General features: G+C 44.8%; 1 protein-coding gene across 2 annotated transcripts in view; it reads left to right on the forward strand.

Moving 5' to 3' along the window:
- Positions 1-25,509, forward strand: part of ADAMTS18 (ADAM metallopeptidase with thrombospondin type 1 motif 18) — a 92,605-nt gene extending 67,096 nt beyond the window's left edge. For both annotated transcript variants that reach the window (XM_056862471.1, XM_056862470.1), the window contains exons 14-20: positions 4,530-4,671; positions 6,211-6,337; positions 12,611-12,815; positions 15,269-15,460; positions 16,031-16,243; positions 20,140-20,287; positions 25,375-25,509. In XM_056862471.1, coding sequence (XP_056718449.1) covers positions 4,530-4,671; positions 6,211-6,337; positions 12,611-12,815; positions 15,269-15,460; positions 16,031-16,243; positions 20,140-20,287; positions 25,375-25,493 — 1,146 coding nt within the window. In that variant the 3' untranslated portion in view covers positions 25,494-25,509. The remainder of the gene's footprint in view (positions 1-4,529; positions 4,672-6,210; positions 6,338-12,610; positions 12,816-15,268; positions 15,461-16,030; positions 16,244-20,139; positions 20,288-25,374) is intronic.
- The last annotated feature ends 425 nt before the right edge of the window (positions 25,510-25,934 follow it).

Here is a 25,934-nt window from a genome sequence, read left to right on the forward strand (position 1 = left end):
GTCATCTTGAGACTTTTCGAACATCTACAATAAAATAAACAATGTGACTGCTTTGGGATGGTATCATGTCCATACGTTGATCTGTCTTTTGTAGCTTTCTTCAGCCTCTTTGCAGGCCCAGGGACTCAGTGAGCCTTTGAGGTAAAACGAGACAGGCCCCATAGATCCTCGATAAGGATCAGCCCAACAGTAGCCGTTTTCGTACTGTCAGGAGATAATGAGACATATCAGGGGGCTTGGTCCAATGTGAGGGCAGTAGCTACAGTTCCCTCTCTTGACAAGAAGCTTCTCTTCCTGGCATTCTGGGTTGGAAATGTTCTCTGCTCCGCCTGGAAGCAGTGCTTATATTCCTTGGTGAGCAATTCTGTCAAAACACACAGCCTGAAAAAACAGAGCCTCCATGATTCCGGTGATCTACTTTGTAGGTGCAGATTCTAATTTCGAAAGAAAATCTGTGGTCCCCCCGGATCCACTCTTTCCTGGTACTTTCCTGAACTGTTGGAGTTTGTGTGAACGCTGCGGTTACATAAGTGATAACCAGTCACATGGGCCTTTCCTACCCAACTACCAACCCAATGGAACGGTAGGCAAAGATCAGGTGGCAAAAACTCACACAATTGCCTTTGCCTATGGGGTATGCAGTATTCATACACACAGTCTGGGGATTTTCAGTTTAGGGGAAAAAGACTAAGGGATTGTGGTTTATTAACTTATACATGGAGTGGAGAGAGAACTTTTTCTCCTTTTCCTATAATATTGAACTTGGAATACCCAATGAAGTTGATGGGCAATAGATTCTGGGTGGACCAAAGAAATTACTTCTTTATTAAACCAGTAATTAAATTGTGATATTCAGTGGACTTAAGTTTAGCCACCAACATACATGGCTTTAAAGGGGGATTAGACATATTTATTCTATCCACGGCTACTAGCCATGGTAACTAAAGGGAACTTCCCCATGCACAGGTGGTAAACCTCTGAATATCAGTCCTAGGAGACATCATGAGGGAAAGGCCTTCTCTTCTATGCCCTGTTTGTTGGCCCTACCAATCCATTGATTAACCACTTTGTGAAAGAGTATGCTGGTCTAGATTAGGGTTGCCAGGTCCCCCCTCGCCATCGGTAGGAGGGTTTGGTGGGCAGGGCTGGGGCGATTGCATTTTGGGGGTTTGAGTGCTAATGCAGCTGCAGTGATGCGGTGCTTCTGGGGGTAAACCCGGAAGTGACGTAATCATGTCACGCGCTGCAGGGGACCCTGAATGGCTCATGACATTGTTCTCCCTGGCCATTTATGCTTGGTAATTAGCAGCGCGTTCCAGGCTGAAGTGCCCCACATTTTTTTTTTCACGCTGAACCGTCATTCAGGAAGTGACTGCGAAGCCGGCACATACCTGCTTCACATTTCTTAAGAGCCCCTTTCACGCAACCTTTTGTATTTGCTCCGCCCCTGCACCGAAGCATTTACTGAAAGAACCTTGAAAAATCACAAACGTGGCTTAGCTATGCAAACGACCATTGCCAATGGCTATGCAAGCGAAGGAGCAGACGAGTGGGGGTAGGTGGAATTTCTCCTTTTGCATCGAGACCGTGAATAGGCATTTTAAAGGTAGCATTAAAAAAAGAGCGTTGAGCAAGCATCAAAATTGACCCTGCATAAATAGCCCCAGTTTCTATTTTACCCCACAACAGGAGCCCTTTGAGGTAGGTTACCGGTAAGCCACGAGAGAGTGACCGGCCCAACCTCATGTAGTGAGCTGTCAAGGTAGCATGACCCTGGGTCTCCCAGATCCTAGTCCAACATTCTAACCACTATGCCATGCTGACTGCCAACGTAATCACGTTGTATGATACTACCTACATGTGGTGTATGCATTACATACAATGTAATGGGTTGTATATGATATTACACAATACATGGTATTATATGGATTATGTACTCAACATTTCATATTTGCTATCTTAAACCATTGCTAGAATGTATTTAATTATTCAATGTAATTAATTTAGTTGAGCTGTCACGAACAGATTGCAGCCGAAAATCCCCAAGACAATTCAAAGAAGGTGTTGACATACGTTTAAAAGAAATGGCTAAACTAACCCACAAATGTTCCTATCCATTTATATACTTGTAAAGGCCAAGGAATGTGAAGGGGGAGGGGGGGAAGCTGGAACAAAGAGAGAGATGCACAGCTGGTTTAGAATATTTATTGTTCTAAGTTTGAAATCCAAATTAGCAGAAAAAGAAAATGGCCATTTACATAAGAGGGGTTTGCCCATTGTTCCAGCTTTCTTAGGCTTTGAGCAAAAGTCTTGTTCTTCAGAATAGATCTGGAAGATCTTAGCCGTAGAACCTGTGGCTTGTGAACGTAAGAAGTTGTAAATTTTATAACTCTGCGCCCTGCGGTGGAAGCTGCTGAGTGTTGTGTCTGAAGTCAGGTGGTTGGTGTGTTAAAGGTAGACGTTAAACAGTTCTGTGGGAAGGACCTGGAAATGTTTAAGAGCTTGTTTGCCAGCTGTAAATTTGGGAGCAAACGCCAGTTGGCTGGGAAGTCTCTGGAATATGTCCAGTTAAGTAGACTGAAGCACTGGAGGTCTTTTCCAAATTTGTAGTTTTAATAATATGGCAGCGTACACTGACCGTAGATATTGGACTGCGAAGGAAAGCTTTTTTTAAAAAAAAACCAGACATGCTTGTAGGAAGAGAGCAGATTTTATTCTGAGGGTTCTGGTTACTTTGACAATAGCATCATAATGGAACATAAATATTATTCAATATTCTGGATGCAAATGAAAGTAAGGTCAGACTCCCAATTTTTGCAGTGAGGCGATGCTTGCTCTTCTAGCATGAAGCAGGGTGTCTGGCTGTGTAGGCTGAGCAATTCTGATCCTAGAAAGAAACAGGGTAGGTAGGTTTATGGTGTGGAATGGAAATAGAAGAAGCATGGATCTAGGAGAGTAACAGCTAGCAGGCTGAAAACTATGGGAGGCTATGAAAGAGAAATAGTAAATGGAGAAGGAGGAATGAGAGCAGAGAAGAAAGCTAGAGGGAAGAACCAGAGGAGAAAATGAGTGAAAAACAGCTATTTACCTGAAGAGTTGAGGAATCCTATTAGGGATGCCAGACTACCGCTTGGTATCTCCGTTAGGATTGGGGGTGGGGGCAGGCATACTGGCATGACACTGGCATGTAATATCATTTCTGGCAGAAAAGAAGTGACGTCATGATGTCTTTGGGGTAGGGTTGCTAAGCTCAAGGTGGTGGATGGAGATCTCCCACTATTACAACTGATCTCTGGGTCATAGAAACCAGTTCCCCTGGAGAAAATGGACGCTTTGGCAATTGGACTGTATGGCATTGAAGTCCCTCCCCTCTCCAAATGCCATCCTCCTTAGGCTCCACCCCCAAAATCTCCAGGTATTTCCCAACCCAGAACTGGCAACCCTACTTTGGACAAGATTGAGTGGAGAGCCTGAATAGGAATAATTGGAGAATAAGATATACGTAAGAACTGCGTGCTAATGAAGGAGGGAGTTTTAAAGGAACTTTAAGCATTTAAGATAAGGAAAGCTATTTGCTAGGAGAGAGGAAGACTTGAGTGCTTTTTAGGATTGCCAGTTTGGGGAGGGGAGGGACATCAATGCCACAGAGTCCAATTGCCAAATCTAGCATTTTATCCAGGTGAACTGATCTCCATCGGCTGGAGTTCAGTTGTACTAGCAGGAGATCTCCAGCCACCACCCGGAGGTTGGCAACCCTAAAGGGAGGCGACACCAAGCGCAAAACAGCAGCTGCCACTGTGGCTTCATGTTGGGAACGAGTGCTTCTCCTGGCACAAACAGCATGATTTGCACTGTTTGCTCTGGAAGGAGGCGGCACGGAGTCTCTTGGTGTGTCCAGCATTTTTTTAAAAAAATCTGGCAATCCTTCGAGTGTGTTGTTGCACTAGGTCCTTTACTTCCAGTCTGAATCACTACTGGAAATATAGTTAAGACTGGAAAATGCATCTTTCAATCGTTTTCTCTTTCTCTCACTCCTCCCCCCGCCCCCATTATTCTGTACAGAGGCACATGGCAAACACTGTTGATCCTTTTCATGCTTGCCATTGTTGCACAGAAGTAAATGCAAGTTTCTTTTGAAAACATTTCCCTGTCGTGGCTTATTGGTCCCTCCAGGCCACAGTGGGTACATTTTCTGAATAGCTATCACTCCCCTTTAATGTGACTAGACTCCTCTTGATCAAAAAATTTAAAAAGTACGCAGATTGTTGGCAATTCACTGGTTCTCTCCTCCCCCTGTTCATCTCTGGAGACTATATTTTCATGGTGGTGTACCTATGAATTGGGATCATGTGTGTACTGGGGAACGTGTGTTACTAAGGTTGCCAAGTTGGAGATCTTCGTGTGTATATCACAGGTCAATCCCATCAGATCATGGATTGACATGATTCTGTGATATCTTCAAAACCGCCGAATTTGGCCTCCTTTCTCTCCTGTTGATAATCTATTTCCTACTTCTATCCCAAATCTAGATCTTGTTACAAGGCAAAAACCCAGGTATTGCTTGGCAGTACACATTCTCAAAGATGATCAATGAGAACAAGATATTCACCAAAGGACATAGCTACTTGTGGGTGACGGTCCAGTCAGATTGCTCAGCAACGTGTGGTGGGGGTGAGTAACCTACTCAAAAAGTCTGAATTGCAAGACTATGCCAAACTCCCATGAGACTACTTTTCAGTAACGTTTCTGTAATCCCAACAATGCATTTCAATTTTTAAAAAATGTTGAGCCATTGGAGATGGTGCACTTGGGAGGGGCAGAATCCCTTCCAAGATCTCTGAAGAAGGGCCTACATTTACCATGACTTAAGCCAAATCGCCAAAAGTTTTTTTCTGGTGACTTTTATAAAGGTAAAGGGTAAAGGTAGTCCCCTGTGCAAGCACTGGGTCATTACTGCTGATTCTCTGGTGCAAATCCACACACACACACACACCCCGATTAATCCTTCTATGAGTATTATGAGACATCAGCAGGTTTGTGAACTGGCTTGTGGAGATAACTGGCAGGTAGTTCCATCCTCAGCAGTTTGTTAGGCTAGATAACAGCACATTACTGTTCATTGCCATCACTAGAAATCCCTGTTAGTATGAATGCATTACCCTACCCTGTTGGGAGGACAAAATGGGAAAGACAGACTCATAAACTCCACCATGAGCTCAATGGAGAAAGGGCAGGATTCAATTATACTAGAGAGAGAGAAAGGGAGAGAGAGATGTGTTCTCTCTAGGGCTACCAACCTCCAGGTGGGGGCTGGAAATCTTACAGAATGACAACTGATCTCCAGGCGACAGAGATCAGTTCCCCCAGAGAAAATGGCTGCCTTGGAGATTGAACTGTATGGCATTATACCATGCTGAGGTCCTTCCCCTCCCCAAACCCTGCCATTACCATGTTCTGCCCCCAAATGTCCAGGAATTTCCCAATTCAGAACTGGCAAGCCTGTCTCATAAACACGCTGCTCTGGTACGTTCACTACTATGTGTTGTGATGTTGAACGAGAAGGGCTTTGTTATACCCTTTCTGCCCTCAAAAATTATAACAGTTATAGGACAAAGTAATTATAAAGCCAAAGTGATCAGGGAGGGGCCTTTTATGCAGGGATGTTCCCCGCAGTTACCCCCACCAACTTCTTCGGGGCTTCCTTTTGATTATGCATGTCTTATCCGCCCGTCAGAGGTCGCCTCGCTCTCCCCGCACGTTTTCCCCACATTTTCCAGATTCTGGCTAAAACAGCATCTGGAAAACAGGAGCAAAATGCACGGGGAGAGTGAGACGACTTATGACGGTAGGAAAAGGCATGCATAATCAAAAAGAAGCCCCGAAGCAATTGGCGGGGGTGACTGTGGGGAAACGTCCCTGCATAAAAGGCCCTAGTCTTGTGTTTGTAGGAGATCCTTGTCTTGTTTTTTTTAATAAAAGGAAGTGTTCCATAGGCACATGGGGTTCCTCGTACGTTGAGCATAATTCATCTCGTAGAGGAGAATGCAGAAGAGTTGCATAGAAAAGAACAGGGGAGCCCCCGCACTCATTTAGTTCTGAGACCTAAAGTCCCTGTATCTGAATTTAGATGTCTTTCCTAGGGTTAACTTTTTAAAAAGGGTGCTGGATCTCATTTTGAATTGCTGTTTCCATTTATTTTTATCTCCCCAGGGCACTTAATAGCAAAAGCTGTCTGTTTACAAGATCACCGCACCCGAGTTAATTCCTCTTTCTGTGGCCCAAGGACAAAATCCTTAACAGAGACAAAGATCTGCAATACAAATCCATGCCCAGCCTAGTAAGTTTTACTGCTTTGCAGCCCCCACCCCCCACCCCCATTTTTTTCCACCCAAGTCTTGGCATGCATTCTGCACCCGCGGATACCTGGAATCGACCCGTTTCTTTCTGGATACTCTGCTCGTTACATTTCTGTCCCACTTTCTGGCCAAAAACGGATTCCCAAAGCAACTCATAGGAAGCAGACTTTAATAGAAATGATAGAATTCAATGCAAAAAGTTCCTTAGGGAGGAGAGTTGATTGAGACATGATGGAGAGATTGCCCGGCTGCTTCTTTCTCTCCTACGAATAGGCCTTCCTACTAGGCTTTATTGTGGCTGTTAACAGAACAGGAAGGCCACATCAGGAGTAAGAACTAGCGCAAGCAAGAGGACAAAACAGAGCTAGGACAAAGAGCAAAAGAGCTAAAGATTGCCACCTTCAGCTGAAGGTGGCCTACTTGGAATCTACTAGAACCCATTCCTTCTCTATAGTGGTTCCCAACTTGTGGAAGGGGCACCCTGAGGAGGTCAGTGGGAGGGCTGGAGGGCAGGGACATGGGAGGTGGGTGGGCACAATATCACTATGTCACTTCCAGGTACAACGGGGAAGTTGCAAAGGGTAGCTCTAGGAATCACCAGAAACTCTGTGGTTTAGCCATAGAATTTCTGTTGATTCCTAGAGCTACCCTTTGTCACTTCCCGGTTTTGCCCAGAAGTGACGTAGCAAGGTCAGCAATAAAAGTGTTGTTTTCTCTGGCGGCAACAGAGCTTGCCAGCGGGAGACCTGGCAAGCCTAGTCAAGAGGCAATGTCTTTGCAAGTCTTTAAGAAGCCATATTATTTGTGAGGGCTTTTAATGGCTTTTAAGTGGTAGGTGTTTCTTGGGAAGGGGGTTAATGGGGTTTTATTGTATTTTGTTATGCTTTGAATCTTGTATCTGTAAGCTGTCTCGAGCCACAAGGGAAAGGCAGGGTATAAACATTTTAACAACTAAAATAAATCAGGTCATTCATAATCCAAAACTTAGGGTTGGATCCAGAGCGTCCATTCCTCTCTTGGAAGGCATCCCTGCTGCTCAGACAAGTGATTCTCAAAAGCACCCCTTCCATAAGGATCCAGGGCTGTTGTTTGGATCCAACCCACCATCTGAACAACCCTTATTTGATAGAAATAGAGTCTGTAATACATTGTGTACGTTCAGCAATATTTAACCAACGCAGTCTAATTTTATGCAAAAACTGAAGAGGGAAAAGAATATAGGATGTTAAAATCTAAAAGGAAATTGTAGCAGAACCACAAAAAGGCAGAGATAAGGTTTAATTGGGGTAACATATCATGTGACAGCTTCAGCAATTTCATTGCCTTGAGCCACGTCACTGTCTGAACACTAATTTTAAGCAATCCCGCTTGCCAAACAATCTATTTGCATGCGATTAATCTGCTGCCAAGCGTTATTTCTGGACCAATGGGCTTAGCTTCTTGTAGACAGAAAAGCCTTCTATTACATTTCCCTTGGCTTTCTTTGGGATTGTTTGCCTTCGCCTTCTAATTGTGGTTGGCAACTACTGAAACATACCATTTATTGTAATCAGGGGGAAAGCCACACAAGTTGCTATCATCGTTTCCCCTTGCCGTTATTGGAAACCCTGGGTACATTTTGAAGCTGGGTGTGTAGACCTTAAATGTCCGGTCAGGAGATGCTCACACTGAAACCCTCTGTAGCTTTCAGGCAGAAACAGAGTGCTAGGGAAAGTGAGAACACCTATTGTGAGAGCCAGCCTGGTATAGTGGTTAGAGTGTTGGACTAGGATCTGGGAGACCCAGGTTCAAATCCCAAGCCTGCCATAAATCTCACTAGTGGACTTTGGATCAGTCACATTTTCTCAGCATAACCAGCCTCACAGGGTTGTTGTCAGGGTAAAATGGAGGGGGGGGGCTGAGTTATGTCATCCTGAGCTTTTAGGGTAAGGGCAAAATAGATACAATAGTGTAGAGAGTCAAAATAGAATGGGGAGATCTGAGTTCAACCACCAAGCTTACTGAGTGACGTGGAGCCAGGGATAGAAGGATAGAAAAAGCAGTTGAGGAGCAGCTCCAGTCCTTCCTGGATAAATCATTGGCCCTAAAGCACTTTCAGTCTGGTTTCAGGCTGGGCTATGGGATGGATTGGAGACAGTGCTGGTGGCCCTAGATGATGACCTCTGTCTAAATATAAACAACAGCTATGAGTCTGCTAATTTTACTGGACTTTTCAGAAGCCTTTCACACAGTGGGCCATGCTGTCCTGTTGAGATGTTTGGTTTAAGCGATGTGCTTTGGATTGGTTTCAATCATTTCTTATGGGCAGGACTCGCAAGAGTGGTGTAAGGGACAAGTTTTCTCCAGCGTGGACCTGTACCAACTTTCTCTGCCACTTAAGGAACACTCAAACTGGCTTACAATCACCTTCCCCTCCCCACGACAGACACCCCGTGAGGTAGGTGGGGCTGAGAGAGCTCTAACAGAGCTGTGACTAGCCCAAGGTTGCCCAGCTGGCTTTGTGTGTAGGAGTGGGGAAACAAATCCAGTTCACCAGGTTAGCATCTGCTGCTCATGTGGAGTGGGAAATCAAACTCGGTTCTCCAGATCAGAGTCCACTGCTCCAATCCACCTCTCTTAGCCACTATACAATGCTAGCTCTCAAGCCAGAGCTAAGCCTTCTGAAGGCACCACCATGCAAACAGGTACATTCTCTTGCAGTCTCTTTGGTGGCTCCCACGTTGTGGAATGGCCTGATGAGGCTATTAGGAAGGTCCCCACGCTTCTGTCATTTTGCAAAAAGGGCAAAACATAATTATTCTGGAGGGCATTATTGTAGAAGTAGCGAGCTGCGATGTAATGGAACTGCTCAGGACATGACCTCTGTTAGAGATAATGTGGTTTTTTCCCCCTTGTTCTGCAATCCCAACCCCACTACATTATTTTGTTTTACTAAGAATTTTTGCTATAAGACTCAAATGTTGTTATATTTTATAATCTGCTTGCTGACTGACAGGATACTTTTGTTTTACTAGGAAGCTTTGCTAATGGATTCAAATCTTATCATTCAGATGTTACTATATTTTGTAGTCAGTTTACCCATTCATTGAACAGTTCTACTGTACTTGAATCCCAGCGAGAAAGGTGGTCTACAAATGGAAATAACCTGTATACCACTCTGAACTCCTTGGATCAAGGACAGGATGGGTATGTCAATAATAGGAAAAAATGTTTGGAAAAGTGAACAATCAGATTTTGGAGACTCATCTTCTTCTAGGGATCCCTAAGTAGGGATCCTAGTTGTTACAGTCTTTTTTGCTATTGTTGGTTTACATTAACATTACATTAACTATTAAGTATTACCTTAATAGAAAAACCATGCCCAAATGTTGCTGCCGACCTTTGCAGTAATGCATGGAACCAATTAACATCCATAGTCTGAAGATTTTATGGCACATAGCATAAACTCAGATCAACACATTGAATTAAGAAGCAGGTCAAACAGCAGCAGCAACCCCAAATAAACACCCTATAGATCCAAATGTCAGTTAAAGTCACAACTTCTGCATTAAAAACCCATTATATCACAATCTAAGTTACAATGCAGGAAGTGATTTTTGATTACAACTTCACTTTCCAGCCCCTTCTGAAATGCCATGATTCTTGGATTCTCTTGTTAATATCTCCAAAATGCAGAAACTGTATGAGGGCATATGCCATCAGCCACAATCACAGATGTTATGGCATTCATACTTTTAGACCTCAGGGAGGGAGGTGAACAGCACGATAGAACTACTCACTTTGCAGGACCAGGCCTAGTCCAGGGGGTGTTCCAGGCAAGGAGTGTCTTTGGTACCCTACCATCTTTGGTTCAGCTTCGAATACTTGAGGCAAGTCAATCTATCTGATCTTATTTTGTACTTTAGATAGATATCTACTACATTTTGTCGTTCATATATATACCTACTACATTTTTACATCCACTCAGGATGGCATATATGCTTCTCTCCACCATTTTATCCTCGCAACAGACCTGTGAAGTAGGTTAGGCTGAAAATGTCCAAATCTTGGTCACCAAGTTTGCTTCAAGGCAGAATTGGTCCTCTGCCCAAAGTCTAGTTCAATGCTGAAATATCTACACAACACAATCCCTCATTAGAACTATTGTATTTTCTTGGGCTGTGTTTTTTGTGGATTTTTTGAAGCCTTTGGCATGCCCTGAAGATATATTTTTCTGCCAGTGGTCAGCTGATTAATTCACTCTTTTATATATATATATATATAAATAAATAAATAAAAGAGTGAATTAATCAGCTGACCGCTGGCAGAAAAATATATCTTCAGGGCATGCCAAAGGCATATATATATATAATCTGCCAGAGGACAGCTTCGAAATCTGCCAAACTCTAATTACAGGGCTGCTGGATTTGGAAAGTTCTTTCTTCCTTCATCCTAAAGATTAATTGAGCTTGGTGAAAGACAGGGTGATGTAGTGGTTAGTGTGTTGAATGTAGTTTGGGTAACAACCTGGTTCAAATCCTCACACACAGTGAGACTCATTGGGCAAGATTTGGCCAGTCACTTTCTCTCAGCCCAGTCTGCCTCGCAGAGTTGTTACAGGAGGGGGAAAGGATGGGATGAGCATGTAGGCTGTCCCTTGGAAGGAGGGAGAGGCAGGGTAAAAATGGCATAAGTATAGAGTTGAGTTGGTTTTCCTCCTCAGAGGAAATGGAAAGGGCAGCCATAGATGGCAGATGTGGACTGCAGCTCTCTTTGTTGTGGATGAAAACCTTTAATAATACCCTTCTAATCTGAAGAATTTAAAGAGTTTGTGTACACAGCAAATGTTAACCATAGAATCATAGAGTTGGAAAGGATCAACAGGGTCATCTAGTCCAACCCCCTGCACAATGCAGGAAATTCACAACTACCTCCACCCCACATCCCCAGTGACCACTACTCAATGCCCAGAAGATGGGGGGGGAGCCCCTCCAGGAACCCTGGCCAATCTGGTCTGGAGGAAAATTGCTTCCTGACCCCAAAGTGGCAATGAGCATTTCCCATGCAAGAAAGGGTCACGAGAGCCAAGCATTGATGCAACCCTTCCTGCCCTCCCTCTCATGATCTGCCTAAGTTCACAGAATCAGCATTGCTGTCAGATGGCCATTTAGCCTCTTCTTAAAAACCTCCAAAGAAGGAGATTCCACCACCTCCCAGTGTAATTGCCATGCCTTCTGCCCCCAAAGCAGAGTAACTGTGGCTCAGATTGGGGGGCTTGGGATTTCTTGCAAGGTATCTTCTCAAAACTATAGGGTGGGGAGAATGAAAGACAATGCCACTTTGTTGCTTGTGCCAAAGTGGCCTCTGAATCAGGGCCAACGTGTAAGTGATTCTGGAAGTGCCACAAATGGATTTCCTAAACATTTGAAATGGGGTAAATAGCATCGACCAGGGGGAGAGGCTAATCTGGTGAACTGGATTTGTTTCCCCACTCCTACACATGAAACCAGCTGGGTGACCTTGGGCTAGTCACACTCTCTCAGCTCCACCTACCTCACAGGGTGTCTGTTGTGGGGAAGGGAAGGTGATTGTAAGCCAGTTTGATTCTACCTTAAGTGGTAGAGAAAGTCAGCATATAAAAACCAACTCTTCTTCTTCTTCTTCTTCTTCTTCTTCTTCTTCTTCTTCTTCTTCTTCTTCTTCTTCTTCTTCTTCTTCTTCTTCTTCTTCTTCTTCTTGCCCTTTCTTTACTTTGAATATTACCAGTATGCTTCCTCCAATGAAGCAAACAACAGCTCGAGGTGATCATTGGAATTGGAAAACTGCATAGAAGAAAGGTCAACCTCCCACTTTTCTACACGCCATAGTCTTGATCTGAATCCACCTCCCCCACCTGTTATTTACTCTGTTGATCCATTCATTGGTCTCCTTGCATCCTGGCTTTCAATGGTAAATAATCCAGAGTGGTACCTGTGCTAGCAGCAAAAAATCAGTAGGAATCCTGTGCCAACTTAATTAATATTTTTGGTTGCCCTTCCTGCATCTCATAACCTTATGACCCTGGTTTTTTTTTTAAAAAAATCACACCTCATATATAAATGCCTGCCTAGGATCTGTTGCATTGCATTTGATGAAGTAGGCCTATTCTGGCTCCAAGCCATAGGGTTGGATCTAAATTTGCCACTCCATACATGGCACGAGTCTTCCCATGATCCCCTTTGGATCCAACCCTCCCTGGTTTGGATCCTATCCAATGAATGTGTTCTTTCTTGAAGTTGGTCGGCAGGTGAGTGGAGCATTTGCAGCCAGACCTGTGGCGGAGGAGAGCAAAGCCGTCAGATACAGTGTGTCCAGAAAAAGAGTTTTAAGACGGAGGAAATCGTGGCCCATGCTCTCTGCCCTGTGAGCACTCCCGCGCAAATACAGGCGTGTAATAATCAAGACTGCCCACCAGAATGGAGTCCTGGCCCCTGGTCTCAGGTAATTAAGAGAAACAACTGGCATTACCTTGCTTCATATTTTTACTGGTATTGCACAACCCAGTCACTGTCGTTCTTGTTGTTGTTGACGTTTCTGGCTAGCCCTTCTCCCAAAGACCACTGAAGTTAGTATCAGAGTTTGCTTGGCAGTGATTTTGTGTATGCTGAGGTTCTTACAACCTCACTCTAAAACGAATAAAAATAATTTAAAAATATCCATACAAATCAGGAGGCTGCAGCAGGGAGAGGAAAGGGAGAAAAATAGTTCCCACTTGCGTGAGTATGAGCCCCGTGGTGCAGAGTGGTAAGCTGCAGTACTGCAGTCCAAGCTCAGCTCACAACCTCAGTTCGATCCTGACAGGAGTCAGTTTCAGGTAGCTGGCTCTAGGTTGCTCAGGGGTAAGGGAAGATGACTGGGGTAGGCACTGGCAAACGACCCCATAAACAAAGTCTGCCTAGAAAATGTCAGGATATGACATCACCCCATGGGTCAGGAATGACCCGGTGCTTGCACAGGGGACCTTTACCGTGTGTGAGTAGAGCGCTCCTAGTGGCAGATGCAGAAGGGAACAATTTTGCCCTTTCCCCTCTACTCATAGCAGCCTCCCAATCATGTTTCCTGGGGTCTGAAATGCCACTGGCAGGAAGGGGAAAGCTGGGAAGATCGGGCATCCCTGCACAAACCTCACAAGGTCCTTGCACTGGATCCAACCTTCTGCATTGAACTGCGACCTAAACGTTTTGTAATAGTAGAGCAATTAAGGATACAACATCATACCGGGCAGGGACAGGTATTTCGACTTCCTCATCCCACAGAGGTTTTCCCAAAGTAGACATTGCACATGAGATTTTTACTAGCAACACTGTGTCAATGACGTGTGTGCTATTCCTTTTCGATAATGTAATTCGAAGCAACTTGATATCTATCCTGGCAGAGAAAACACTGTGCTTAAAAGCGTAGATGGTAGCCTGGGGCCTCAGGCAAATTCTGAAAGACATACGCCTCTGCTTCGGGAAGACACAGGAAGTCTTGACAGCTTTCACGCTGGAAGCGAAATTCACGTTTGCCATTTTGTAAAGCTGCCAAGGCAGACGTTATTGCAGACTTGTAATCTGAGTGAATGAGCTCCTGCAGAGGCTTTCAGGATAGTCTAATCAGTGCACTGAAGTTTTGCAAAGGAGGAAAAAAACTTCACTTAATGAACATCATGGAAATGGAAGATGTTGGGTTGGACCCAACTGACAACCTCAACCCAAACTTCAACCCTGCGTCCTACTGCGGTTTCCCCTTTGCCTCATCCCAAGCCATTCCTGAAGGTTCTTCCAACCACCAAGAAAGGCTTTGCAAGGGATGCATGGGCCAGTAGGAGGGAAGGGGAGGTGCTAAAGATTAGTGAAACAGGCTCCATTCATGGTTTTCTGGATCCACATGAACACATGAAGCTGCCTTATCTTGAATTAGATCATTGGTCCATCAAGGTCAGCATGGTCTACTCAGACTAGCAGTGGCTCTCCAGGGTCTCAGGTCAAGACCCTACTGCCTGGTCCTGAAGATGCCAGGGACTGAACCTGGAACCTTCTACATGCAAAGCAGATGCTCCACCACTGATCCATAGCCCCTTCCCAAGCCATTTTTTTTTCTGAACAGACTGCCTATTGTGTGATCAAGTAAAAGTAAAGTAAAGGTCCCCTGTTCAAATACCAGGTCATTCCTGACCCATGGGGTGATGTCACATCCCAACATTTACTAGGCAGACTTTGTTTACGGGGTGATTTGGCAGTGCCTTCCCCAGTCATCTCCCCTTACCCCTGAGCAAGCTGGGTACTCATTTTACCGACCTCAGAAGGATGGAAGGTGCCGGCTACCTGAAACCAACTTCCATTGGGATCGAACTCAGGTCGTGAGCAGAGCTTGGACTACAGTACTGCAGTTTACCACTCTGCGCCATATATAAATTATATGGACAAATGGAAAGAATAATGTAGACAGTACATTAATAGAATAAGAGCCAATTTTGGCTTCACCCTCCTGCTGAGAATTAGGCAGCAGCTTGATGAGGTAAAGTCACTTCCAGGTAATTTTATCAGGTTTGAATCAGGTCTTTTTCAGTTTGCTGTTCCCCACATTTTCATAATACACAGCCTGTTTTTTTCACACAGGCTAAGGTGTGTTTACACAATCTGAGAATTAACATTATGGGCCTGTAAAAAAAGATGCTTTGATGGCTGGACCACATTGGGTTGGACTTTATGACTCCCATCTGCTAAATGATAAATCTTGCTCTGGAGGATGGAGTCTTGTTGGATGGAGAAAATGTGTCATAAGATCCAACCATACATCCGTAACCAAGGATATTGATGAAGTCTGGTTGGCCCATTTTTCTACAGTGAAAGAGAAGTGCCAAATTAAATTTCCTTACACCTGACCTTAAATTGTTTCTCCCTCTCATCAAGTGTTCCAAAACTTGTGGAAGAGGCATTGCAAAACGGGACATTTTTTGCAAAAGCATGGGACCCTTCATGATGAAAATCCTGCCGGAGAGCATGTGCAATGGCGAAGCGAAGCCCGAAACGCAACAGATGTGTGTGTTGGGACGGTGTCCTAAAAATGAACGTCTCCAGTGGGTCATTTCTGCTTGGAGTGAGGTAAAGTAACAGGCATGCAATGTGAGGTTTAGAGATTGGTATTCACCTATCTGGTTATTTTATCTTCCAAAGAGCGCCGTGGTTTGCTGCTAATACGCAAGCTGGGCTTTCAGAAAATAATGTTCTGATGGTTGCAGTGGTGTTCTCTCAATACTGGCTTCTCATAACCCATTCACCCATTTCCACGCCAGTGAAAAACACTGCTTCCAATATGTGTTGGGTCCACTTATTTGGGAAAGACCCTTAGTAACCATGGAGACCATGAAGTGGTTTTGGAAAGCTATCCTTGGCATGTATATTAAAATGCCCCGGAATAATATATTCAGCATTGTCTTGGAGTCTCTCTCAATGACTTTAGCAAGGACAATGGCTATGTAGTTGTTGGTTGTTATGTGAAGAGAATCCCCCAGTTTCTCGTGAGGGAGCCGTGGAATGCTCTCCACTGCCATTAAGGCTCGTGTCTTGGGCAAGGTTCAGCGACATCACAGGGGAGAAATAATCTTTTCGCCGGAAACGTCAAACGGAACCTTCAGTTCCAGCCCAAATGTTTGTGTGCTTTGTCCTCTGCAGTGTTCTGCCACCTGTGGCCCAGGCATAAAGAGGCGAGAAATGCAGTGCAGCGAGAAGAGCATCGGTGGCAAACTGATCACTTTCCCCCAACGGCGATGTCGGAACCTGAAGAAGCCAAACGTAGAACTGGAAGAAGCGTGCAACAGAGGAGTGTGTCCCCTGCATCATGTGTACAACAGGGTGTCAGGATGGTATTCTTCACCTTGGCAGCAAGTAAGAGAGGCGGCCTAGACAGAGGGTCTAAAAGCAGTCATTCTGGAGATGTCGTCTTCCGGTGCAGCTCTTTGCTCTAGTTACAGTGCGATCCAAAGCAGAGTTACACCCTTAATCTTTACCTTAGAATGATAAAATCATAGAGTTGAAAGGGACCACCAGGGTCATCTAGTCCAACCCCCTGCACAATGCAGGAAATTCACAACTACCTCCCCCACACACCCCCAATGACCCCTACTCCACGCCCAGAAGATGGCTAAGATGCCCTCTCTCTCATGATCTGCCTAAGGTCATAGAATCAGCATTGCCGACAGATGGCCATCTAGCCTCTGCTTAAAACCTCCAGGGAAGGAGCACTTACCACCTACCAAGGAAGCCTGTTCCACTGAGGAACTGCTCTAACTGTTAGAAAATTCTTCCTAATGTCTGGATGGAAACTCTTTTGATTTAATTTCAACCCGATGGTTCTGGTCCGACCTTCTGGGGCAACAGAAAACAACTCGGCACCATCCTCTGTATGACAACCCTTCAAGTACTTGAAGATGGTTATCATATCACCTTTCAGTCTTCTCAGGCTAAACATACCCAGCAACTTCAACCTTTTCTCATAGGACTTGGTCTCCAGACCCCTCACCATCTTTGTTGCCCTCTTCTGGACACGTTCCAGCTTGTCTACATCTTTCTTAAATTGTGGTGCCCAAAGCTGAACACAATACTCTTGGTGTAACTTTGAAAGGTGTTACTCTGCTTAGCATTGCACTGTTACTGTAGCAGTCAAGGGCAATGTGGTTCAATGTTGCTGGTGTTTACATCCCACCTGTAGTGGCATCAACCTGGATTGTGCACTGAATAGATCATTCTTTTTATTCCATCCTTCCTTCTGGTAGCTTCCTCCTGGGAGTTGAGGGCAGCGCACATAACTCTCCTCTCATTTTATCCTCATGACAACTCTGTGAGTAGGCACAGCCTGAGAGATAATGACCGGCCCTAGGTAACATGCAGGCATCAAGGCAGAGTTGGGATTTGAACCCAGATAGCTCTGATTCCATTCCGACACCCTAATCATGATACCACATGAGCTCTCACATCTGCAGGGGTGTGTTAGATTGGGATCTAGACTTTTAAAAACTCCCTTCCTAACTTTGCAGAGAAGGAATTTTGCTTAATCCCCCCGATCTGTTAGTTTTTTAAAAAAAGTTGTGAGAGTATTCCATTACCGGTAAATTATTTCATCCCTTGCAAAATCCAAAGTGGTATCATCTCAGAAGGACAGCACCAGGTGCTACTTCTACACATTTGTCCATCCATCCACTATCAATCCATCCTCTTATTATCATGCCCTTCCTCCAAAGAAGTCAGGATGGCCTACAAGAGAGCCAGCGCGGTGTAGTGGTTAAGAGCAGGGGACTCTAATCTGGAGAACTGGGTTTGATTTCCCACTCCTCCACAGAAGCAGCGGACTTTAATTTGGAGAACCGGGTTCTATTCCACACTCCTCCACATGAAGCCTGCTGGATGACCTTGAGCCAGTCACAGGTCTTTCCAAACTCTCTCAGCTCCACCTACCTCACAAGGTGCCTGATGTGGGAAGAGAAGAAAAAGAGTTGGTTTGTATATGCCAACTTTCTCAACCACTTAAGGAAGAATCAAACTGGCTTACAATTCCCTTCTCTTCCCCACAACAGACACCCTGTGAGGTAGGCGGGGCTGAGAGAGTGTGACTAGCCCAAGGTCTCCCAGCTGGCTTCATGGGTAGGAGTGGGGAAACCAACTTGGTTCACCAGATTAGCGTCCATGGCTGATGTGGAGGAGTGGGGAATCAAACCCGGTTTCCCAGATCAGACTCCACCGCTCCAAGAGGAAAGGAATGTTGATTGTAAGCTGCTTTGAGACACCTTACAGTAGAGAAACACAGGGTATAAAACCTTTTCTTCTTCTACATAATTCTCCTTTCTTCTGTTTTATCTTCCCAACATCCCTGGGAGTTAGATTAGGCTGAGAGTGAGTGACTTGTCCAAGGTCACTAAATGATCAGCTGAGTGGGTATTTCAATCTGAGTCTCCCCGATCCTGACATCCCTACTTAAATCCCGTATTCAGCAACATCTATTCTGCTAACCTTTTCCTGTGCAGTTCTCAGCAACCTTTCGCAAATCCTGTATGCAGCATTCCATGGACCTTTTTCTGTCACTCTTCTGAGAGCTGCACTGTGGTTGAACTATTACAAATTTTCATGTGCAATGTCCTTCGGGATCTGCAGAGACTGTCTGGAATTCCTTGAATAGCATGATTGATTACTGGATCAGTCTATATTTGTTTCCACTGTCTTGCAAACAAGCTTCTGTATTTTGGAACGCCTCTACCTTATGAGTCACATATCCCTAAGACAAGCATTTCTTCACCAGCTCATTCACACATGACTACCTAACCTTCATTCATAATCAGTTGAAAGTGATCACATTTTGTCTTGGAGACTTGATGTTCATAGACAGACTAGATTCACGTATTTGATAACATTTCAGGGGTTTCCTTGGAAATGGCTATCTCCCCACAGATATGTCATGAGACAATGATCACTTTTTGGTACATAGACAAATAGCAGACGAATTCCAATCATGTCCCTGCTGCCTGGAGGCAACTCTGCAGAGCCACGTAGCAGGTTGTAAATTTTTGAAAATAAGTCAACAAATAATGTTTTCAAATGTTAATCTCTTGTGGGTTGACTGTTTTCTCAACAGTTGCGTATGTGTGACATGTAGGTACAGTTTCAGTGTAAAGGAGCACCTACTGAGGAATATTTGAAACATTTGTGTGTGTATAAAGTGCCGTCAAGTCACAGCAGATTTATGGTGACCCCTTATGTGGTTTTCAAGGCAAAAGACTAACAGAGGTGGTTTGCCATTGCCTTCCTCTGCATTGCAACCCTGGTATTCCTTGCCCGTCTCCCATCCAAGTAGTAACCAGGATCAACCCTGCTTAGCTTCTAAGAACTGACAAGATCAATCTCCCCTGGGCCATCCTTCAGTATTATTAGAACTAGTTCCTTAAAGAGTTTGTAGATCAAGAGGGAAATAGATTTGTGAATGTTGGACATCGGTTGGCTTTGCACTGCCCAAGTCTTTGCAGGCAGTTTGTTCTGTGGTTCCAAGCCAAACCAAGATTAGAAAATCTGACTATCATCTTGTGGTGATCTATTCCCTCTTGAAGTTGCTAATTACCTTCCTGCCCTGATCTGGAGGGTCCAGGCTAGCCCAGTCTTATCAGATCTTGGAATCTAAGCAGGGTCAGCCTTAGTTAGTACTTGGATGGGAGACCATTAAGGAAGTCCAGGGTTGCTGCACAGAGGTAGGCAATGACGAACCATCTCTATTCCTCTCTTGCCTTGAAAACCCTGTGGGGTCACCATCAGGCAGCTACAGCTTGACGGCACTTTCCACCACCTTTCAGTCTCTTTCCTGCATTCTTCCACATCTGGTGGGTGGGCATATGAGGTCACCACTTTATCATTTCATTCAGTCACCCATTGACCTTAATGCATTTAGAAAGCTGTAAAGTTACATCTTGTCTTATGAGCAAGTAGACCCTACCCTCTTTTCATCTGCCCACTGGGGGCGGGGATTTAACCACTGAAAATACTATGCTGGGGAGTGGGCCCTCTATGAACAAAATCCAAATTGATGTGGGCTTCATTTAAGAGGGGGACCGGATCAAGTGGGAAATCTTCCAGGATCCAACCCTAGCTGTCCAGATCCTGCTGTCTCCTGTGGACCTTGAAACTGAGGGGCTTCATATGGGAAAAGAGCTTTGTGGGATACATAGAAAGGGATGCCTTTCTTGGGGACACGTAGGTTCTCATAGCTGTATGAAATACAACCTCTTATTTCTCCCTTCTTGCAGTGCACGGTGACATGTGGTGGAGGCGTGCAGACACGGACTGTGCAGTGCCTTCGGCAGGGTCAGCCGTCAATGGGCTGCCTGCCCCATCAGAAGCCAGCGATATCAAGAGCTTGCAATACTAATTTCTGCCTTGCTCCTGAGAAAAGAGGTAAACACGCCCACTCTTGTTAGTGAATGTTTGGCCAACCAGCTCTCAAAAAAGATTTCCTTGTTTTTCAGAGTTAGTATGTCAAAGCTCATGATCAATGAATGATTGCATTCTCAGGCAAGGCAGTACTTCTGGAAGAGAGAGTGAGTGAAGGCAAAACCTGGACAAACTGGATGTTGGACTGATGACATTGGAAGCCCTGCAAATATTATCTGTAATGAGATGTTTCACACATGCATACACCTAATTTCATGTCCCATCACTTGGCAGAGGCCAGCTGGATGCCTGAGCAGACCTTAATGAACAGCAAAGAATGTGTGGTAATTTTGGGCATTTTCATACATACTGAATAATGCACTTTCAATCCACTTTCAATGCACTTTAACAATCGTTTGCAAGTGGATTTTGCCATTTCTCAAAGGGCACTTTCACACTTGCTGAATAATTCACTTTCAATCCACTTTCAATGCACTTTGCAGCTGGATTTTACTGTGCAAAATGGCAAAATCCACTTGCAACCAATCATTAAAGTGCATTCAAAGTAGATTGAAAGTGCATTATTCAGCATGTGTGAAAGCACCCAAAGTAAGATCCAGCTGCAAAGTGCAAAGTCGATTGAAAGTGCATTATTCAGCACGTGTGAAAAGCTCCTTAGTGTAACATGAAAGATCTATCAAAATATTAGATCACTGGCTGCCTGTTGATGCTGGCAAGTTGTTGCTTGATGGCAATTCTGAAGTCATCAAGCAATGAGCACCCATGTGAGAATCAGCATGAAACCATGAGAATCCATGGATCTTGACTGGCCACACAGAGTGGCCGAACAGCCTGAAATAGGTTACTGTTATGTTGCAAATTGTTTTGTACTAAAGAAATTCACTTTTAAATAGAGTTCCTGCCAAATTCCATCCAAAGTACTACACTCTCTGACATTTGGTGGGGGAATCTGCTCTCAGAATCTCCCGGAAGGGCGTGGGGTGTTATTAGAAGAAGAAGAAGAGTTGGTTTTTATATGCTGACTTTCTCTACCATTTTTTAAAGGAGAATCAAACCGTCTTACAATCTCCTTCCCTTCCTCTCCCCACAACAGACACCTTGTGGGGTAGGCGGGGCTGAGAGAGTTCAGAGAGAACTGGGACTAGCTCAAGGTCATGCAGCAGGCTGCCTATGGAGGAGTGGGGAAACCAACCCGGTTCAACAGATAAGAGTCCGCCGCTCATGTGTAGGAGTGGGGAATCAAACTCAGTTCTCCAAATTAGAGTTCACTGCTCTTAACCACAACACCACACTGGCTCTGTATTAGAATTCTTGAAGCTACCTATTTTTGCACGACTTAAAAAATGCCCACTTTCTTTCCTGGTAGAGTACACACACACACCCGTCTTCTTGCTGGATTTCTTATGCAGCGTCTGTTACTCATTTTGCTTCAGCCTGTTCCCTCCCCCCACCCCCCAGCTGTAGCAGTCCTTTTTGACTTTATTGTAAGTAGGTCTTCAGGCTCTGGAGATCAATTATCTCTTCGCCGCTTTCTAAGTCTCTGTCTCCACCACCAAACGTGGCCAGCTGTGCTGGAACGGCATGGGAGCCAATCACTCTCAATTACCCACCGCATAGTTCCAGCGCGGTGAGTCATTGGGGAGAGATTGCGGGGAAAGACATGAGTCTTTCAGGGAAAGTTTGCAGGCTTCCCTAGACAGGCTGGGTCTGCTGCTCCGCTCGTTTTTCCTCATTTCCATCCGTCGGCTAGGTACCGTAACACACAGCCTGTAAGTCAACTTGGCACAGAAAAGAAATAGCATTTAAAGGAAAGCCATGCATACAGCGACCGGTTCCTCCCCACCTTAAAAATATAGTTACATGCTTCAGATCTAAACGTTGTTCCTCTGAAGACAAAGCCATGTAATGGGGAAGGGTGGGGCAAGAGACTACAGATGATAGGATTTCCCCTGTTCCATTCCTTCGCTGTTCCAAGGGGACCATTCTGTCCCACACTGCGACTCTCCTTGAGTTGCTTTAACTAGGACAGTTGTTCAGATTGATTGTGAAATAGGAGCCCATGGTGTTCCCGGCAGGTTTCCATTTCTTCCTGTCTGCTCCGGCACATCGCTAAATGCACCTTGTGAGAAAGACTCTCGACACGGCCTCGTGTCTGATTCCATCAAGGCGGCTTTCTTTCCATATTGTCAATTAGTGTAAAACTAAGAAAAAAATTAAAAGTTCAGAAAGAAGGAAGATTCATCTTATGCTTCGAAGACAGGACTAGCACGCCAAAACCCATGGAGAAAAAAATAAATAGAGAGAATCCCAGAAGCATCCCCGTGATGATTATTTGTATTACCAGTATGCAATCATGTAGGGAGCTCCTGTGTCTTTAGCAGATAGATGGCTGGGCAAAATTCAACACAACTACCAGGACTACAGAAAGCCAGTGTGGTGTAGTGGTTAAGGTGTTGAACTAGGACTTGGGAAACCCAGGTTTGAATCCCCACTTACGCCATGGAAGCTTGCTGGGTGACCTTGGGCTAGTTACACCCTCTCAGTCCTGACCTTGGCTAGTATTTGGATGGGAGACGTCCAAGGAATATCAGGATCACGATGGGAGGCAGGCAATGGCAAACCATTTCTAAATGTCTCTTGTCTTGAAAACCCTACAGGGACACAAGTCAGCTGCGACTTGACAGCTAGATAGATAGATAGATAGATAGATAGATAGATAGATAGATAGATAGATAGATAGATAGATAGACAGACAGACAGACAGACAGACAGACAGACAGACAAACAGCACTACAGCATTGTTAAGGGACACATTTCTGGCATGAAATCTAATTGGATTTCTGGCAGCGTGGTGTAGTGGTTAAGAGCGATGGTTTGGAGCTGTGGCCTCTGATCTGGAGAACCAGGTTTGATTCCCCACTCCTCCACATGAGCGGCGGAGGCTAATCTGGTGAACTGGATTTGTTTCCCCACTCCTACACACGAAGCCAGCTGTGTGACCTTGGGCTAGTCACAGCTCTCTTAGCCCCACCTACTTCACAGGGTGTCTGTTGCAGGAGGGGAAGGGAAGGTGATTGCAAGCTGGTTTGAGTCTCCCTTAAGTGGTAGAGAAAGTCGGCATATAAAAACTAACTCCTCTTCTTCTTTTTCAGATACCCTGTAGTGTCTCTTGACTACCTTTTATGTAGGAGGTATAGGAGGAAAACATCAGCGTCAAGGGGCCATAAAGTACAGGAAGTACCGTATGAGATGTAAATCTCATCAAGAAAAATCAGAGAGCATTCGCTAGTTTTGCTAAGCTTGTTAACACCAGTAATTGATAAGGAGTCCCAGGTGTTGCTCATTAACATCTGTAGTGACTCCGGTCCTTTTCCTGTGGGCTCTTTAACCCACTTTGGCTTCTGAAGGCACACATATTTTTTAAAAGGATTCACACATCTTACACATAAAAGTGCTCAGGCTTTTAAAGGCAAATGGATTTTTTTTTAAGGTTTCACACACTTTAAGGATAAAGCGCTGTCCTCCTGCAGTCAATGGCCATTTATGCGGGGCTGTTTCCCCGCAGTCACCCCCCCCCCAACTTCTTTGGGGCTTCCTTTTGATTGTGCATGCCTTTCCTGACCGTCAAAGGTTGCCTCTCACTCCCCGCTCATTTCCACACATTTTGCCCATGTTTTCCGGGTTCTGGCTGTTTTAGCCAGAATCTGGAAAACGCGGACAAAACTCATGGAAACGTGCAGGGAGCGTGAGGCGACCTGTGACGGTCAGGAAAGGCATGCATAATCAAAAGGAAGCCCCGAAGCAGTCGGAGCGGGGTGACTGCGGGGAAACAGCCCTGCATAAATGGCCAATGAAGCTTTAATTTGCATTTTCCAAAACCTGTTTAGATCTTTGCGTGTGGCTAAAAACTCACGGTCCCTCAACCCACTTTATTCCCTGTTTCAGCCAGGATCAAATTGACCTGGGCTGGGGGGAAAACTGTTCGCATTACCTTGAAAAGCAGGGATGAAACTGTGTGCAAATCCATCCATGTAAACAGAAAGTGCGGGAGACGTACACAGTTCCTGTTTAGCTTGCAACACCCCCGCTCCCGATGATTGGTCGTTTCCCGGGGCAGGGAAGGCCCTCACTGGTCAATTTGAAACAACCAATCACCGGGGGCGTGGGGTGTGTGCCAAACTAAACAGGAACTTCACGTCTCCCGCACTTTCTGTTTACATGGATCGATTGGCACAGTTTCGTCCCTGCTTTTCAAGGTAATGCGTAGTTTCCCCCCCAGCCCGGGTAAATTTGATCCTGGCTGAAACGGGGAATAAAGTGGGTTAAGGGACCATGCATTTTTGACCTGTGTGTGTGTGCGCGTGCTTTATCCTTTAGGTGTCTGAAAACTTGTGGGGGGGATCTGTTTGCCTTTAGAAGCCAAAGTAGGTTTGAGAAGCCTGTATGAAAGAGACCTTAGTGGTTCTGTAGATCCCTACCACCTCTTTCTTGTTCAGTGGCAAACCTCCTGAAACCTAACCAGTGCAACAGCAGGAATTGGATCTTGCAGATAAATTTCACAAGCATACATGCTTCAATCCTGTCAGGTGGAAGGAGAGGGAGGAAATCATAGTAGTTTGTTGGGGAGATGGTTTATACATTCGCGACTCCGCAGTTTATTTATCTGCTCTCACAAATCACATTTTAGTAAGAACTGTGCTATTTCTGATGATACGGCTTGCAAAAGTATGTGGATCAGCTTTCATAGGTTGTGGGTTTCAGAGCAACCTACGTTTTTTGGAAGCAGTTATGCAATCTCTTAGGATTTTCCTCTTCTAAAGTTACTTATATGGCCTTAAAGAACTAGACAGATTCATAGAGGATGGGTCAGAGGTATCTGACTGACTTGTGGATGCAGTGGTGTACTGGATTAGATGGGTTTTTGGTCGGTAGGACTGTGGTTCTTATGTTCTCAGAGCTCCTAGGAATAGACTAATACATGGAAACAAATGTACATATGGCCAGCTGTTGTTTTGAACTAGCTCTGAACTTTACATTGTCATCTCCATTGTAAACTAAATATGTTTGCTTGGTATTTTTTACCATTGTAGATGATCCTTCTTGCGTGGACTTTTTTACTTGGTGTCAACTGGTTCCCCAGCATGGAGTTTGCAACCACAAGTTCTACGGCAAACAGTGCTGCAAATCATGCACGCGGAAGAACTTATAAAAGTGGCTTCCTCTGACCTTTGGACGACAGTTCCTCGCAAACTTTAGTTTCCCATGAGGCCTTCCTCCACCTTGTATCACAGCTATTTCCAGCGGAAGAGACTTGGATTTGATAGAGCAATATTTGCTGTGGTACAATATTTGATGGACGATGAGTGCACAAAGACTGGGTTTTGACCAAAAGTCACAGGGTATTATTAAACTTTAGAAGGTTAGGGCAATGTTTAGCCTTCTTCTGATTCATTATTTCCATTGTCCTCTGTTGCAAGCAAAAACAGCCTACCTTCTTGTTAATGGCCAAAGCAGGTCTTCAGAATGGACTTGAGCATATTTGGCATGGTGCTCTTCATTTGTTCAGTGCACTAGACCTCCAACAGAGCAGCGTAACAGTGATACATGGATCCTTTTTTTAACCGCCATGAGCACATCCCACCAAAACAGG

This window comes from Euleptes europaea, chromosome 17 (assembly GCF_029931775.1).
Source record: "Euleptes europaea isolate rEulEur1 chromosome 17, rEulEur1.hap1, whole genome shotgun sequence".
NCBI lineage: Eukaryota > Metazoa > Chordata > Lepidosauria > Squamata > Sphaerodactylidae > Euleptes > Euleptes europaea.